The sequence below is a fragment of the Pteropus alecto genome, unplaced genomic scaffold (genome assembly GCF_000325575.1).
Source record: "Pteropus alecto unplaced genomic scaffold, ASM32557v1 scaffold101, whole genome shotgun sequence".
Lineage (NCBI taxonomy): Eukaryota > Metazoa > Chordata > Mammalia > Chiroptera > Pteropodidae > Pteropus > Pteropus alecto.
In genome coordinates this window covers 6,452,444-6,470,435 of record NW_006432945.1, presented here as the reverse complement: position 1 = coordinate 6,470,435, position 17,992 = coordinate 6,452,444, and the positions used below count along the sequence as shown (strand labels likewise).

Sequence of the window (17,992 nt, the reverse complement as noted above, 5' to 3'; positions counted from 1 at the left end):
GAGGTCTGAGTGAGTTGATTCAGACATGCATAGAAACTGGGAAGTGCCAGCAAGAACTTGTGAACTGACTTAAGAATTTATCAGCAACTTCTGTGTGCGTTCCACACATGCCCTTCTAGTATGAGTCTCTGCCAGCCGAGCAGTGGTATCACTAGGAAATTGTACTACGTCTAAGCCAATTTTCAGGAATTGTGTCCCACTCAGTCATGAAAGATGGAGGCAGAAGTATTGGTGGTAATGACAATGACTGTAAACAGCAGAAGGAGTGGATCTTACTTGCTGGGCTACCTTTGGCTTAGCTTTCGAGCCTCAAACCCCCAGCCCACTTCTGAATCTCCCTTAGGCTATGCTGAGGTCCCAGCTCAGCCACCCACTTTACCTACTTAGCAGACACTGGAATCAGGTGCAAAGTCGCAGGATAATTAGATCTTATATCTTGGACAGGAGTGTTTGGAAACAAGGCATTATGGGATAGCGATATTTTTGTATCACTGTGGACATTATTTTATAAAGTAAAGATCACCCATGAGTGGTTTAAAGAAAAGCTAACGTTCTGCCAATATGTTACCTCATTTTTTTTTCAGTATTTTCTTTTAGCTGACATGTGAAGGATTTTTGGTTCGTTGGAAACCTTGGTTATTGATTGTTTTAAATGCAAAGTAGGGGTAAAAAGCATTATACATCTATTTGCTTGCATATATACACATAGAAACTAATGAATAAAACTGCAGAAGGAAAAATTCTTTTCAAATAATATTTGATAGGTTAGTAATTTTGATGCAAACTTATATCAATTTTTTCTATTGAATTTCTTTATTAACACAGTCCCCCTTCCCCAACACATACGCGCATGCACACACAGTACTAAAACTCTTGGTTTAAGTAAAATACTAGAGGAAACGTGTCAAGAGCATATCAGTGACAGGCAAACTTAAATTAAAATTGCAGTGATACCGTTTTAGAACAAGATAAGGTTTGGAAATAATATTACACCACCTCATCATTTTATAGCTAAAGAAACTGAAGCCCAGAACAGACGAATGACCCATTTATGATCAGATGCATAGGTAGTGAGAAGTAGATTCCTGACCTCCTGACTCTCAGCCCACTGATCTTTACGAAATGTCACAAGACCTGTGCTTCTCATTCTTTCTCTTTCAGTTTTGAGGTTCTGCCTCTGGTCCCCTAATCCTACATTAGTCATTTTTTCACTTAGGGGTGACTGCCCCTCAGATTCCCTGAACCAGGCCATTTCTAGTTGTTTGTTATCTTGGCCTCTTTTGTAACTGCTGTCATCCTCCTTCATCATGTCCCCCATCGCCACCAAATTTGTTTACATATACGTAAATATTTCGGTGTGTTTATTATCTCTAGATATTTATGCATTGGTGGTATTGTATGTCATATTTCAAATCTCATCTGTCCCTGTATGTTATTAGAAAGTTGATATTTTATGTATTTGAATTTATGTATTTAAATTTATATTTATGTATTTGAATTTATAGACCCCGAGGCAGATTTTGCATGCAAGAAGGGTATCGGGAAGTTTTCTAGGGAGAAGCACTTGTAAGGGAGTGAGGGACGTGGAAGAAGTTAGATTGTGACGTATTCACAACTAAAGCCTCAGTTGATCCTTCAGGGAACTGTGGAGCTGGGATGACCCTGAGTTGAGGCCTTTGTTCCCTCTTTATGTGGTCACCAGAAGTGGACTCCAGTAGAAAGAGGGCCTATTTCCGGAGATGTTAGCTCCCTTGGCTACGAGCTGTCAGTATCCAACAAGCATAGCAGCTGGAGAAATGGGTGCCTTGGTCCTTAAGGGAGACCTAGCCATGTACTCAGCATCTCCTACTTGCCCACCATGCGGATCTTACATTTTCTAAAAATCTATAAAATCTCTAGTCTAGTTAAAGAAATTTGTTTAAAAAGAACAAAAAAGAAAACTACACAAAATATCTTGTGGTCTTCAGAAAGATTTTGGTAGAGTGTGAACACATACATACAAATAGTCAGTTCCTGGTCTTTGGTGGTCTGTCCCATCTTGTATGTTAGAGTCATAGATGCTTAGCACTGGAAGGGGTCTTTAAGATAACCAAATTCAATCTTCTCATTTTTCAGCTGGGGAAACAAACACTGTGAGTAAATTGGCTTGTCTCACAACTAGTTAGGGGTTGAAGTAAGCAGCCTTTGATTGCCAGATGTAGCAAATAAAAACATAGGATGCACAGTTAAGTTTGAATTTCACATAAGTCTGTCTCAAATATTTCGTAAGACTTAGTTATACTAAAATATCATTGGACGTTTCTTCAAAGTTCAAATTTAACAAAGCATCCTGTATTTCATTTGTCAAACCTAGCCAGACTCCAGTCAAAGCTTTCTAACCTTGCCATGTACTCTTTCCTCTTGATTCACTGGCTATTTTCAGAAAAGATTTAAAAAAATAACAGAATGATCAAAAATATATTTATTTTTATAATTTAAATTAGCATGTACTTCTTTAAAAATATTTGGGGTACATGGATAACTAAAGAAAAACCTGGAACATATATACGTTTCTTTCCCTCAGAGATAACCACCATGGTTTTGCATATTGCTTCCAGGCTTTGTTCTAGATTTATGATACTCATCTGCATTTATATACCATTTAAAATATAGAAGGATAATTTGAATATGTGATACCGTTTCATAGTTAAACTAAAACAGACATATTGGTTTCCAGCTAGCTGCAGCAGATCATTTTAAAGTATTTGGGCAGAGTGAGCATTATAGGAGCATTAAGATTTATTCTCATGTCTTAACTAGAGCAATAAGTGATTCCCTCTAGAAATATTAGTTAAATATTTAATTAGTAAGTGGCTTTTAACCACATCTGAAATGTGAATACATTAGTCAATGCCTTTTGTGTATACGGCTGTATGTGTACAATTTTATTAAAGGTCTATCCATACTATTAACTTGAACTTCTTAAATCAAAATGTTCCCCATCCCGGTCGGGGAACACTCGTCTTACTCTATTGTAGTATTGTGTCTTCTTAATGAGATTGTAATAACCCCCCTTAAAGCTGTTACTATCATATTTTTGCCATATTTACCATAACTAATTTCTTTAAAACACTAAAAAAAAATTTAAATTAAAAAAAATTCTAAACTCTGCTCTTTGCAAAATTCAAATCAAGATTTGACTTATTCCACAATCCTAAATGAGTCTAGTCATATTCTTTTGCCATGCCTCTTTGCGTCTCGCAACTATAACTTATAGATTTGAATATACTTTGGTATGTAAACATGCACTACTTTTTAAAGCATCTTTCAACTAGATGATAACTTTCTAGAAGTATAGACATTGTGTATTAACGAATAAGTTCTTTTGAACTGCATCTTTTCTACTACATATCCAATACATACTCATTAAAATTTTAAATCATATCTATAAGTGAGCAAAATGGTTTTTTGGGTCTCTTGATTTGAATCTTTTCATTCACACAGAACCCCCTCCAGTTATCCAAGTGCCTAATAATGTTACAGTCACTCCCGGAGAAAGAGCAGTTTTGACGTGTCTCATCATCAGTGCAGTGGATTACAACCTAACCTGGCAGAGGAATGGCAAAGATGTGAGACTGGTAGACCCAGCAAGAATGCGGATCTCAGCCAACCTCTCACTGGAGCTAAGGACTGTGAAATCCACTGATGCTGGAGAATATCAGTGTCTGGTTTCCAGTGAAGGGGGATCATCAGCTGCTTCAGTTTTCCTCACAGTGCAAGGTACAGTGCTTATGGTAACTTCTGAGTTGTATAGTGTCTTTCTGTCTCTCTCCTTTGATCTCTATTCTCCTAAATTGGCCGAGAGTGACAGTATCTAGCTAAACAATTAAAGGTTGAATGATAGAATGCTTGCGGATATTGAGTGGCTTGAAGCGGACTAAACTGGAAACTAAAAGGTCATTAATACGTGGGTGACTTTAAAGCTAACACAACTAATCCTAGTAATTGAAGACTTATTTTGAGAGAATAGAAATAGGAAGTGTCTCTGCATAATTCAATGTTTTTAAATTTTCCAATCTATCTTGTGGATTTTTTTTTAAAAATCTAATTGTTTTAATAATTGATTCAAAAATTTCTTCCCATTTGAGTATTATATTCTTGTCATATCTAACTAATTTATCTGTATTGTTTTAATTTAGATTTAAGATGTTTCTCAACTTGGTGAAATTTTATTGAAACTTTACCAGAGTCGTTTTTCCTTTATTTATCTTACACACACACACAGTGCTTATTGAAAATAAACTAATGGTAAGCCAAACTTGAATTATGTCTACATAGGCCAAATGTTCAGATAGCTGGAAACAGTATATTAACAATGGTTTAATGGCTACTAAAAATTTAATGGCTACCAATTATTCAGGAACATCAAATTAAGATCAGAAACTTTCCAAAGCAACTTTTTTAGTAGAATCATATTTGGCTTCTAAATGTCTATAGACCAGCTGGAAGTCTTAATACAATGAGCAAATTACTGTTGGCAGTTTTTCACTGTTAAGCTGAAAGTTTCGGTTGCTGCCTTAGCAGAATATTTCATTTCAGATCCTTGATGTGGGAAACTGATTACATCAGAAATGGGTCTGACTATTTGGTAATGGTATTAGAAACAGTTTTATATCATGCCTGAAGTGACACTGTCAGATGATTTTTTTAACAAGTTTTTACCAAGAGACTGACCATTGAGTTTCAAGGCTAGCTCTTAAAATGTTATTAATGGAAGAAAAGTGAAACTACCTGGAGAGGTAATAAAATGGTTGACATCTGACTCTGGTTTTCTCCCTGGTAGTTGAGATATAGTCTACAGTCTGAATGTGTGTCTTTTGTTAGTTGAACAGGTAAAACCTCTAGGGAAACGTTGCTTTGGCAAATGGTCGCTACATTTCCACATGGTAAACCGCCTAGATAATTTGAGTCAATCCACTTGAGATACTAGAATTTTGAAACTATTTTTACCAGGCTGATTGTTTCAGATAAAATGAATACTAATGGACTTAAGAAATGTGATCTTAGTTCTTTACCCTTTCTAAGTCCCCTACAGTGGGATTGTAAAATTAAATCAGAGCTTTCCTTGTTTACCCAGGTTAACATTTTAGCCCATTAGTATTCTGTTTAGTGAATGAGAAGAGTGTTTCTCAAACTTTCATAGATAATTAATTATCCAAGGAACTTAGGTTTTTAAAAGCAGATTTCTAACCCTACATACAGAGATTCTAATTCTGTAGGCTCAGTGTGGAGCCTGGGAACCTGCATTGACAACAGACCTGTCTGGTGGTTTTATGGACATGTTCTGAAGACAGCATTTGAATGTATTCTTCAAAATGAACCCTATAAATCTAGAAATGTGTATCTTTAAAGAAAGCCCTTGACTCTTCTTTTGGGTAAAATAGAGTCATTATTATCTAATGATTTAAATAAGTCTTGAAGTAAGATGTTATCTAATATACAAAATATAAATACAAAAACATATGCCATTACAGTGATTACCGGCTAGTCTGTATAATCTCTAGCGGTGTAAATTTGTGTAGAGGAATTATTGTATGGCCTGTAGAGTTGGACTTGAGTTTGAGAGAGTAATTTGGAGGAAAAAAGAATGTTTTAAAAATCTAACAAAAACATATTCCAGAGTTGTTGACACTATTTAGAAAAAAATAAAGAGACTCTAGCTCATTGTAGCCATCTGTTACATATCATTGAATGCACTATGGAAAAGCTATGGATATGTGATGAAATAACCTTTGTACCTGGGATTATAATGCAGATAATGGAACTCTAAGATATATAAGTATGTAGCATTTATGAGACTATATCAAGACAACAGAAAGTAAAGAAATAGTCAAAGATATAATTAAAGAAAATTATCCTAGGGAGGAAAAAAATTGTCCTGCATGAGCAAATCGACCAAGGTCAATGAAGGGAAAACTTCATATAGACATATCCAGGCTGAAATTTCAAATTCCTAACATGAAGAGAAAACTCCATAAGCATACATACTAAACCGATATGTTGTAAAAAGAAGGATAAAATCAGACTGGTGTCGGACTTGTCAGATATGCTAAAGGCTAAAAGATAATTACAGTGGAGATTCGTCACATTTTGGTCTTAGGGTCTGAACACTTTCCTATTTTTGGTAAGAATTCATTATTATCTTGGTGGGAAGCAGAAAACCAGTGAGGTAGAGAATTCCCTTTTCCCATCCCACTGCAGGTCACATGAGGGAGTCAGCCAATTGAAAGCTCCCAGTGGGACTTTGACTTTTGCAAGGACCATTGACACTAAAAAGCCTTCAGTTTTGGCAGCATCTTGGAATTTTGAGTCCAGTAGCAGCAGAAACAAATGTCCCAGTGGCCCTTTTCTGTCATGCTAACACGCTGTTTCTTTAGCATGACGTCGGCTGGGTTCTCAGCTGCCTTTCTTCCTTTGGTTTCTACCTGATAGCCAGTCTTCTTTTGATTCTGTAGTTCAAAAAATGTGCTTCCAATGAATTTCTATCCTGCTTAAGTTAGCCAGGACTGGTTTCCGTTGTTTACAACTGAAAACTTTAACTAGCACAGTAATGGAAAAGACACATGTAGTTTTGAAAGAAACGATTGGGATCCAAGAATTTAAGATCTAGTTAAATTGTCTTTCCTATGAAAAGCCACCAAAAGAATATTCTCAAGTTTTCGAGGATTTAGGAAAAATGCCAAACACATAACCTTCTTAAAACTATTTATTGAAAATGATAGTTAACTGCCTTAGATTTCTTTAAAAAGAAAAGATATAAAAATTGGAGAGGCTATGGTATAAGGAACTGGTGAATTTCCCTTAGTAACTATTTAGACTCATTATCAGTTTATCAGAAGAGCCTTGAGAAGAAATGCTGATCTCAGAAGCGATGGCTGATTGAATCAGTCATTTTAATGAACATTGAGAATGTGGCTGATTGAATTAGTCATGTTAATGAGCATGTGAGAATGTGAATGGGTCGATATGCTTATTTCATCATGAGATTTCTCGCTATGGAGATAATGTTATAATTAGACACAGGAAATTTCTCAGAAAAGGGATTCCCTCAAGCAGGGTTTACTACAAGACTTGGAAGTCGATCTATGCAAGCGAATACATAAACAAATAAAAGGTACCAGAGCTATGCTAGGAGACAAAAAAAATAGATTAATATATAAAAATATGAATATGATTGTTTGGAAGCAATGGAACTCTTAGTGACTTTTTTTACTATTGCTTTTTTATACTTGAAAAAAGTATTTAATAGGAATGGATTTTTTTAAAGCTTTTTGTAAATAATATTTAAAATTTTCTGAAAATGCTCACATTAATTTATTTAGAGATTGAATTATGTATGACTAATATATTTTTATTTCTTTTTAAATACATTTTTTAATTTTTGAATTATAGTTGGCATGCAATATTGTATTAGTTTCAGGTGTAAAAGATGGTGATTAAGCATCTATATAACTTATAATGTGATTACCCCAATAAATCTAATACCCATGTGATATCACACATAGTTATTACAATATTATTGACTATATTTCTTATGCTATACTTTACATCCCTATGACCATTTTGTAACTACCAATTTGTACTTATTAATCCCTTCCCTCTTTCACCTAGCCACCTGCTTGGGAAGTTTATCTCATATCTGTAAAATTTTAGGACTTATTCTATATATTTTTAAATCTTTTTTGGTATTTAACAAGTATCCACCACAGGGACATTTTGTAAATTAAAAAGTCTCATAAAACAATCAAACTTCAGGTGTCAAGTTAGAACTTTTGACAGTACAAAAATTTATATTTGAAAGTTCAGGGGTCTGGAACTTTATAGGATTGTATTACAGAGTAAGCTGTTTTAAATGATTTCTTCGCTAAAGTGAGATTGATAAAAATGAATAAATAAATGAAGAATTTCGATTGATAATTAAATTAGGTTTTCTTATACTGCACAACCCTGTATGAGAGCCATGAAAGTCCCTTACTATCTCCCTCTATTTCCTCTTTGCACGATTTTCATAGGAATAAATTTTGATTCGTAGAGGTCTATATCCATGTTTGAATAATAAAATTGTTTTTATTAGCTCGTTTCTTTTTCTAGACATTTTAATACATCGAATTCTTGATAGTTAAGCTTTTCATTTTTGGAGGTTGACCTGAGACCTAAAATGAAAACCCTCAAATCGTTACTTGTTGTCAATAGTTAATTCTGTTTACTGCCTTGTTGTTTGTTTGATGTCTCAGTATGAATCAGCACAGATGAATAAGAAACTCTGTTAAAATACTGGCTTTTTTTTGCCTTCTGTACTAAGAATCTACTAAGGAGTGGATTGAGGCCTTTGGATTTGAAAGAAAATATTCTAGTGAAGTTTTACATCAAGTATTCATAATAATACCCAAGGAATATGTAGTTTGACTATAGAAATATTTACACTCCTAATTCGTTCTATGGTGACTGTAAACTTTATGAAGAAGAAAGTTTAATTATTCACTTTCTTTATCTAATCAATGTGTTCTGTTGACTCCACAGTTAGAGGCAAGCTTATTTCCATGCAATAAAATGTGCAAATGAATATTATACATTTTATTTTCTTTTGTCTTTCATCCAGTGCTTCTAGGTGCTATATAAATGTTAGATGTAAGAAATTGTTATTTAAAAAGCTGCACACCAAGGACATTTTCGTTTCCAGCAAAAATGGACCGTGAGAAAATGTATGTTAAGCCAAGCCTGCTGGATTTAAGTGAGTTAGAAAGAAAGATGTCCAGATATAGGACAGCTTAAATGCTGGAGTCTGATAGTGGAAGAAAGATAGTCATGCTTTCACAGTGCTGGGAAGAGATAGAACAGATGAGGAACCAGCAGACACTTCAACCCTCTAAATTATTTACATAAAGCTATAAACATTTAAACATTTTTGAGACTTCATGACATACATTTTGCCATCTAACCCTTACAGATTGTGTTATTTGTAACTGTATTTTGCCCGTAAAGAACTGGAGTCTCTGAGGGGTTCGTGGCTTGCCCTAGGGTACGAAGCCAGCGAGCGGCAAAGCCCAGATCTGAGCTAGGTCTCTCTGCTGTTCTTCACTGTGCACAGAAATATCTATATATGCTATTGGCAGGCCTAAGGTACAGGAAGGCAGGGAAAAGTACAAAAAATGAAAATAAATAAAGGGTTCATGAGTACGGATAGAAAAATGAGAGTGCTGAGATTTTTTTTTTAACGAAATAGAAAAGGAACAGGCTACAAGTCCTTGTCACATGGGCAGAGAATCTCTGGAAGTCTCAGCATTGTGCATAATAATCACTGCTTGATTTAATTCCCAGCCACTCCCCTTATTCCTCCCTGTTCTGGTACCTTACAAACAGCAGCCTGGTTAGATCCCAAGAGTCTGGTGAATCCTTTGACATAAGTTCTGGTAGAGTAGCTGCTAAGGAGCAGTCTAGAAGAGAGAGAGAAATGTAAGCATGCTACTAAAACAATCACACAAGAAAATGTAAGATAACTGGACTGTAAGCTCCACCAAGCAGGGCCGAATGGTTTTTTTAGTGCCTGATATAGTATTTAGTGCCTGACATAGTATTTAGTGCACAGTGTTGCATGCATGTGTGCATGTCTGTGAGGAGAATGAGAAGCAGAGCTTTCAGGCAAGAGAACTTTTGCCAAGTATAAAAATATACTTATGGCATAGCATGTGCTAAAAAACTATTTGCAACGGCCATGCCACCCTGAACATGCCCGATCTCGTCTGATCTCAGAAGCTAAGCAGGGTCGGATCTGGTTAGTACTTGGATGGGAGACCACCTAGGAAGACCAGGTGCTGTAGGCATTAAAAAAAAATTTTTGATTCAAATCACCCCTGAACATCGATTCATGTTTATGAGTTATTATGTTATAAATTAATTATCCAACCAAAAAATAAATTCTGTTTCTAAAGATTAGATATTCGTAATACAGGAAACAATATACTTTGATATTTTTATATATGAGGGAAGATGTGTGATATTTGACTATTATGAATAAAAATTGTGTTAGAGCTAATACTAAACAGTAGAAATACTTACTGCCGCACCTGCAGAAAGGTATGATATGTTAGGAGCGCTTGGTTACTGAGAGTGCAAAACTGATAATAATCATTATGGTGATGGAATCGTCCTTTATACTATTTCCCACAGTGCTATCTAAATAATACTGTGTCATAGTTATACTTTTTTTTCCCTAAAAATGAAACAAATACTAAAAGATATGAAGTGAATGACCAGAAAATACATTGCTAGAAAGAGTCAGAGCTGGTGTCTTATTTGTTAATTTGTTTATACATTTATTCACTCATGCATGTAACCACCAAAAATTTAAGTGTCAGGCGTCATGTTCTTTGCTGAGGATATAAATGAGAGGAAAACGGCATCTTTCCTCACCATAAACACATGGTGAGAAGAAAGGAATGAGAAAGGAAATAACTAAATGAAATGAATAAACATTTACAACACAACATGAAAAGAACTACAGCACGGAACTGCTACAGGAGCCTTTGTATCTGTCTCAGTGACAAGTAGAGATAGAGAAGGGCTTCACACAGAAAGTGGTGCCTGAGGTATCCACTGGAGAATGAGTCAGCATTTGCCGGGTAGAAGTCAGGAAAAAGCCTTTGTAGATGGAAAAAATACACGTGAAAAGCCACGAAAGAATGAGAACACAGATGGGGGCTTACTGAGAGCAGAGGGTCAGCAAATATGGAGACCTGTCTCCATGATGGTGTGATTATCTTCTTCCTGCTGTCTTCATTAGCTTTTTCATATACAAGTAGAAGAATCGTTTATGTTTGTGGTTTGGGGAGGTTGGTTCAGCAAAAAGACATGGTAACTGGAGAAAAAGTGGTTGCAGTGATGCCCTGTGTAGGCTGGGTAAGGAAAGAAGCAAAGATTAAAGGCATGATCTGATAGACTGGAATGAAAAAGAAGATTCCAAGGAGTTGTGGCCACGACGAAGTTGGAAAGTAAGGGTCAGGGAGCGACAGCTGGAAGGATGGGAGGTTGTGAACCTCAGGTCGGACTCCCAAGACAAGTAAGTATTCTTTCAAGTGAATTGTGGGTTGCTTCCCTAAGAAGATAACTAAGGTGGCAAATTAATTTGTCCAACAATATAGATTAATTTTCAGATTATTAAGTCTTTCCATCAAAAACTGCTATGAAGATCTGCTTTCATGTTTTGATTCTGTTACGTATTTTGCAAAATTATCCTTTTCTTGAGTACCATAACCAGTTTTTAAAGACTTACTTTTTTAGAGCAGTTAAGGTACAGAGCTTGCCCGTATCCCCTGCTCCCACGCATGCACAGCCTCCCCCCATTATCACCATCCTCCACAGAGTGGTACACTTGTTACAGCCGATGAGCGCATCCTTATCACCCAAAGTCCATGGTTTACGTTAGAGTTCACTCTTAGTAATGTATATTCCATGGGTTTGGACAGATGTATAATGACATGTATACATCATTACAGCACCATGCGGAGTAGTTTCACTGCCCTAAAAATCCTCTGTGCTCTGCCTGTTCATCTCTCTCTCCTGCCCTTCCAGCCCCTGGAAACCACTTACTTTTTCACTGTCCCTATAGTTTTGCCTTTTCCAAAATATTATATAATTGGAATTATATAGTAAAGCCTTTTCAGATTGGCTTCTTTCACTTAGCCAAGTGCATTTAAGGTTACCCTATGTCTTTTATAGCTTGATAGCTCATTTCTTTTTAGCCCTGAATAACATTCTATTTTCTGATATATAATTCACTTCTTTTAGTCAAAATATATCCTTGTCTTAATTGAGTGATCAGGAGATATATATACTTATATGTAAAGCTTTAATAGTATCCTAATATGCCATAGAATAATAATGCTAATTATGATTTGCCACCTTTTTTCCATATCAAATGAGAATGTAAGTCTAAACTTTGGCCTTTCTTATTTGGAAATTATGTGATTTTGGAAAATTGTTATAAAGAGGCCCACTAAAGACATTTTCTAGTCAGTGCTAATTGTCATTTAAAGACTTTCTAAGTAAGAAAGAATAAAAATGATAATTCTGTCCTCATCAATTATATTTATTACCTCTATCTGTTTTGGTTAGTCACCAAAAGACGCTCCGGAATTCCTGATATTTTTTGTTGCTGTTGTTCAGGAAAGAACAAAAATAACATCTTATAGAAGCACTTTTAATGTAGAAATAATTTTATACTAGGAATTACTTAAAATGAATAGCAAGGCAGCAAACATTTGTTACATACTCTTATGTTGAGAAAGTAAAAATTATAAATTTTTAAGAAACCTTGATGCATAATTGCCATTAAGATTTTGTCAAAATGGAAGCTAGCCTGAATTTGTCATTATATATCTCTGAAATTATTGTCCTTCTCGCATTAACTGAATTTCATAACCACCTTGGTGTTTGGGCGTGGATTTTTTACAAATCCTTTATATAACAGTCAAGATGTAGTCCTTGCCTGTGTGTTTTATTGCCAGTGCACCACCTATTGGTAAATCAGTGAATTAGAGACCTCTCGAGATTTAACACACCTTTCTAGTCCAGCACTGTCCAATAGAACTGTCTATAGTGATGGAAATGTATATCTATACTGTCCCATGTGGTAGCTGCTACCTATATGTGGCAGTTCAGCACTGAAATATGGCTAGTGCACATAAGGAACTTGTTTTGAAATTTGATTTAGTTTTAGATAATTTAAATTTGCATTTTAAATTTGTACGACCAGTGGCTACTTGTATTGGACAGCACAACTCTAGTCTTTTCTGGAGAAGGAAGAAAAGCAGAAATAGCAATTGCTGAAGTCTTAGGAAACTTATTGCAAACACCATGATTAACCACTATCATAATTCATTTGAATTATTGCCGTTTAGGAATAATTATACCATTTTGGAAAGGTTGTAGCCAGGCCTTCATATTTCCACCAGTGAGATCATTTGGAAGTGATGCATTTAATTCCATATCTTTGGGATTTCGGTGGCCCTTGCCTCTTTTCCCAAGCAGTCGGTCTCTGTTTTTGCTTTGGTTTGTTAGGTTGATTGATTGGTTTTTAGTTTTCTTCCTATGCTCTTTGGAAGGAATCCTTGGCCACTTGTGTAAACTCTTTAGTAGGCATGGGAAAACTTAAAAATGATAAAGTATATTTCATTGACATTTCTGCTCATTGAAAATTAAGAATTTAAGTGTGCAAGCACCCATTCATTGCAAATCATTCTTAATTAAATTTTGTTACTCTCCTTGTATAAGCTTCATGCTTAAAAGTTAGCGCCAGAACTAGCTGGGGTTACCTCCCTAATCAGAAATGGAAGTAATGCATTTATTTGTGAACAATGTATGTTTTAAAAACAGATTGATCTAAATCAGAAAGCTCACATCTGTTAAGATAAGATATAGCTCCTAATCACAATTCTCAGCAGACTCAATGATAATGATGTAACTTTCTGAAATTAGCTTTTTCTACTGAAAATACAGATATTTAGAAAGAGAACCAGAGATCTTGTTTAATTCTTGTTTAATTCTTGATTAATTCTTTTGCGCCATAAAATATTACTGATGCTGCTAAACTTCATAGGTCAGAGGAATATCAGCCAGATAATTTTTGATGTCTGTTTATGAGTTTTGAATTTTCTTAGTATTGAATTTTACAAGCTGTACGATTCAACAGAAATTAGGTTCAGTAATTAAATACTAATTTTTTTTTCATTTCTCATGGAACATTGCTTGGTGTTAGATCATCCAACATTTTAGGGGAATATATTAATTATCCACAATGAAAAACATATTTAGGAACAGTTGTAAACCAGTTCTATTATGTTTTCAGAACTATAAATCAATTAGGTGGTTGGGCTGAATATAGATTTTAACTCTCTCCAAAATGAGGGTGTTTACTTAGGAAATAGTATGAGACTCAAGTAAGAAAAGAGACTTAATACTAAAAAGTAATGAATGGAATATCTTTCTTCTCATCAGAATCTTAATTCCTTATCACAAAATTATCACTAGGAATATTTAGAAGCTTGGGAATCTTCCGTCACAGAGACCCACTGACAGCCTCGAAAGACTTCTTTCCAAAATGTAATTTAATGCCTTTTAAAACAACAGTTGACAGTTAGTTGTTCCAGTGAAAGAAGATCCTTTTGTGGGGAGGGGAATAAAATCTTCTGAAACTTTATAATCCTACTTCTTTTGAACATGGAAAATTATTGAGACAAAAATCCTTTCGTGGCCAATTCTGTTAATCGAATTGCTTTTTGAGGTAATGAAAGGGCTCTAGACCAGGAGTTGGGGTACTTGGGACTTATTTTCAGGACTCATGCTTTACTCCTCTTTCCTTCTGTGCTGTTTTCCCCTGACCATGCAAACACAGTATTATTGATTTTGAAAACTGAATCTCCAATGCCATTTTTATTTATGTACATTTTGGGGGACACACTATGTGAATTTTCCCTAAATTTTGCTTTAAATGTCCATTCACTCAAACCCTTTGTCATTTCTTAATTACCCTAGAATAAAATATATGTTCCTCAGGCCACTCCAAACTGACTTCTCCTAATTCTTTTAACATTTAATCTTTAGTATTTATCCTCATAAAACAACGCATGAAGAAGAAAAAAGTAAATATGTTTCTTTTCAATATATGAATAATATTTACCTTAAAAGACTCACATATTGATATGTATTTTGCTTTTATTTATTTCTTCTAAATATGGGTAACTGAATATTTGAACTTGCTATTAAGGCTTCACCTCTAATTATGAATTAACAGTAGAGAAACTATCAGATTAATTCTTTTGTGCCATAAAATATTACTGATGCTGCTAAACTTCATAGGTCAGAGGAATATCAGCCAGATAATTTTTGATGTCTGTTTATGAGTTTTGAATTTTCTTAGTACTGAATTTCTCAGAATGATGAATAAGTACTACTCTTGTCCTGTCTCTGGCCTCCCAAACTAAGTTGTTGATGGTCCCAGAATGTTTTCTTTGCCAGGCTCCAAGTTCATCACACCTTCGACGGATTTCTGTTTCCTACTGCTTCGACTCTAGCCCCTTCTTAGTCACTTTCAGGTCCTCCATGATTTACCCCATCTACACTTCCCATTGCTTGAGTCATGGAGGGCATCCTGACTGCCTCCAAAATACATTCCTCTCATAATAGTTCTAAGACTGAGCTCTCAGAGCTGTTTTGACTTTTAAATCCCCACCCAGATTCTACCTGTAATGTGAAACCCTCTCATTGTGGTCAATTTCATCTGGTTCTATTGCCCGAATTATATTATATATACTGTGAAATACTTACTGACAGCCTCAACTTTTTGTTTTAATTGTAGTGCCTTGCACGGAGGGGAAAAAAAACACACACCACAATTTCACTCAATAGATGTATGTTCCTTAACTGCTGAATGTACCTCAAAGTAACAATCACGGAGCAGAGGGAGGATTTGGGTCATCTTTCCTGTGTCCATGTTAACGTCAGTGGCTTATTTGAGTCACATTAATAACTTTAGTTTATTATGTATTTTCTCCTCCACTTGTAGCACATGCCAGCTTATAACTGCTTACATTTAACACCACATTTTATAACAAAATCTGTTAATTATCTCATAAAAAATGTATAGAGAAGTCATTTTAAAGTATTATTTAAATTAGTTCTCCATAATTTAAAAATTCTGTCACGTAAGTGAGTTTCGCAAAATTTTATGAAATTGTCCAAAGCAGTTTATCACTTTTAAGGTGACACGGTGGCTGTTAAATTTCCAAAGGAGCAGAAAATTAAACGGGGTGGTATTTATTTATACAGTATAAGTTTAAGTTTTTGTTTAAAAGAGACTATTTTTCCATTTATCTGGAAACCGAAAAAAATTCCTGTTGATTTTTTTAGCTGTTATTTTGAGGAGGATTTTTAAAGCTGAAGAGGAACACAAGTTAAGTGTGAGCAAAGTCCATGTATAGATGACATTTCCATAGTCACATGCTGCCACATGGAAATCTAAGGGCTGGACACAGTTTCTTTTCTCCTTCATGTTATGTCTGTATAAACATTAAAAGTATTAATTTGTTTTCTGTGGTGTCAGGAAAGGGTGGGTGTCTGTGACTAATTAGTTCATGTCACCAGAGAGAATATTGCGATGAAAGAGGAAACATTTTTCAAGGTGATTGATGAAGTCAGTTCCTAATAACCAGAATTATTTCAATAAGTATGAAATTGATATTATCATTACCATACGCTCATTATATTGTCATAACTCTTTTTTAACATGTGCCAGGTGACTAGGTATTAGCATGTTTTGTGTTCTCATTAGTAAAATATGGGAAAACTAAGTTTATCTCTTTATATTGAAATTTCTAATAAATTTTGAGTATCTAGAAACCTCAAGTTTCAGAAGAATCAAATAAGGTATTATAGATATTATTTATTAGCAGGATGTATAATCTAAATAGAACATGCAGGTGTGAGAGCTATGACCAAGTTTCATTTCTGAATATCTAGGTACTATATATGTAAATGAATATTTTAAATACTGTAGTACTTATTTTATTTTTTGTCATACTTTGCCATATAATTGAATATTAGTAAAAACAAAAATTACATAGTACCTACTACGTGCCAGGAATTATTCTAAGCGTTTCGTGTTTATTAGTTTAGCTAATGCACAAGAACCCTGTGAGTTAGGTACTATTATTGTCCCCATTAAGGTTTGGTCCAGATTCATGGATTATTTAACCATTTTGGGTCATAGTTCTTTATCTGTAAAATAGCAATAAAACTTCATAGAGTTGTTGTGGAAAATAAATGATGGGGCTAGAAGATGGATACCTAGCGGATAATGGCACACAATAACTTTTGCCCACCCTCCTCTATCAGTGAACTGACCACTAGAAAGAGGTTTAGTCCCTAATTGTACATAATATGCTTTCGGATACAGTATTCTATGAGATCTTTGAAGTCAAAAAAATGTGAAACTTAATAGGTAATGTCTGTTGTGTGCAAGAATGAAAAAGAGATGTGTCCAAGTCCTCTAAATATACCAACGATGAAAAATATTTTAAGTTTGTTGTTAAAATAATTCAAAGCATTGCCATTATCTTACTAATTTGTAGATGACAATTAAGTCACCTTAAAGAGACAGTCCTTAGGTCTTTCCTTTGAGAATTTTCTACTGGAGGCATAACAGTGACAAATCAGACCCCGCTGACGACTAACAGAAAATATTCCTCCAGCATGTGAATGCGATATCGGAGACTTCCGAAAGTTAGGCAAGACTTTTACCTTCCCTAGTCTTCGTAGGCAGAGCAATGGCTGTTTTCTTGGGCAGTTATAATCCATTTTTCCAACCTTACCTTTATTATGTGTTAAGACACCTAAGTCTTAAAGTAGTATTTTTTATTCTTAGTATCGTAATCTTTGTTTAACTTTTTAAAATCAATAATGAGAAATTATAAAAATTAAATGTATTTTGCTTTTGTTATGGTTAAATTATAAAGAATGAATTAATGCCTTAATACCTTGTAGTGTGCCATCGCTTTAGCTAATGAAAAGCAAGTCATTTATGATGACGGTGTTGATAATTGATGGTGGTGGTGGTGATAATAATGGTATTGGTAATGATGACTATGGTGATGAAAAGAGACTGAAAACCAATTAAGAATGGATTACTTCTTCTCAGAGCCAAAAATTGGACTCTGGAGTTTGATGGCCTTGGACTATATAGTTCTTTAATTCTTCATTCTTGCTCTATTAAAACTAATTCATTAAAACAAGAGGAGCTTTTTTCTAGGAATTAAAAAAATTAACCATTGAAATAATTATAGTGTTCTGTTACATCCTTATTTAAATGAATCAAGTGAAAGCTGAATTATTCTGACCAACTGTTATTTGGTGGAAATCCAATTTTGCTTCCCTATGTTTGTTTGTCCATGTCCTTTCTGAT

General features: G+C 34.7%; 1 protein-coding gene and 2 pseudogenes across 2 annotated transcripts in view; all 3 read left to right on the top strand.

Moving 5' to 3' along the window:
• The window catches only part of HMCN1 (hemicentin 1), a 375,430-nt gene that overhangs the window by 153,215 nt on the left and 204,223 nt on the right, over nt 1–17,992 (top strand). For both annotated transcript variants that reach the window (XM_025043935.1, XM_006907734.3), the window contains exon 11: nt 3,484–3,759. In XM_025043935.1, the coding sequence (XP_024899703.1) occupies nt 3,484–3,759 (276 nt within the window). The remainder of the gene's footprint in view (nt 1–3,483; nt 3,760–17,992) is intronic.
• Nucleotides 9,742–9,860, top strand: LOC112476571 (annotated as a pseudogene).
• The window catches only part of LOC102879570, a 3,231-nt pseudogene continuing 2,853 nt past the window's right edge, over nt 17,615–17,992 (top strand).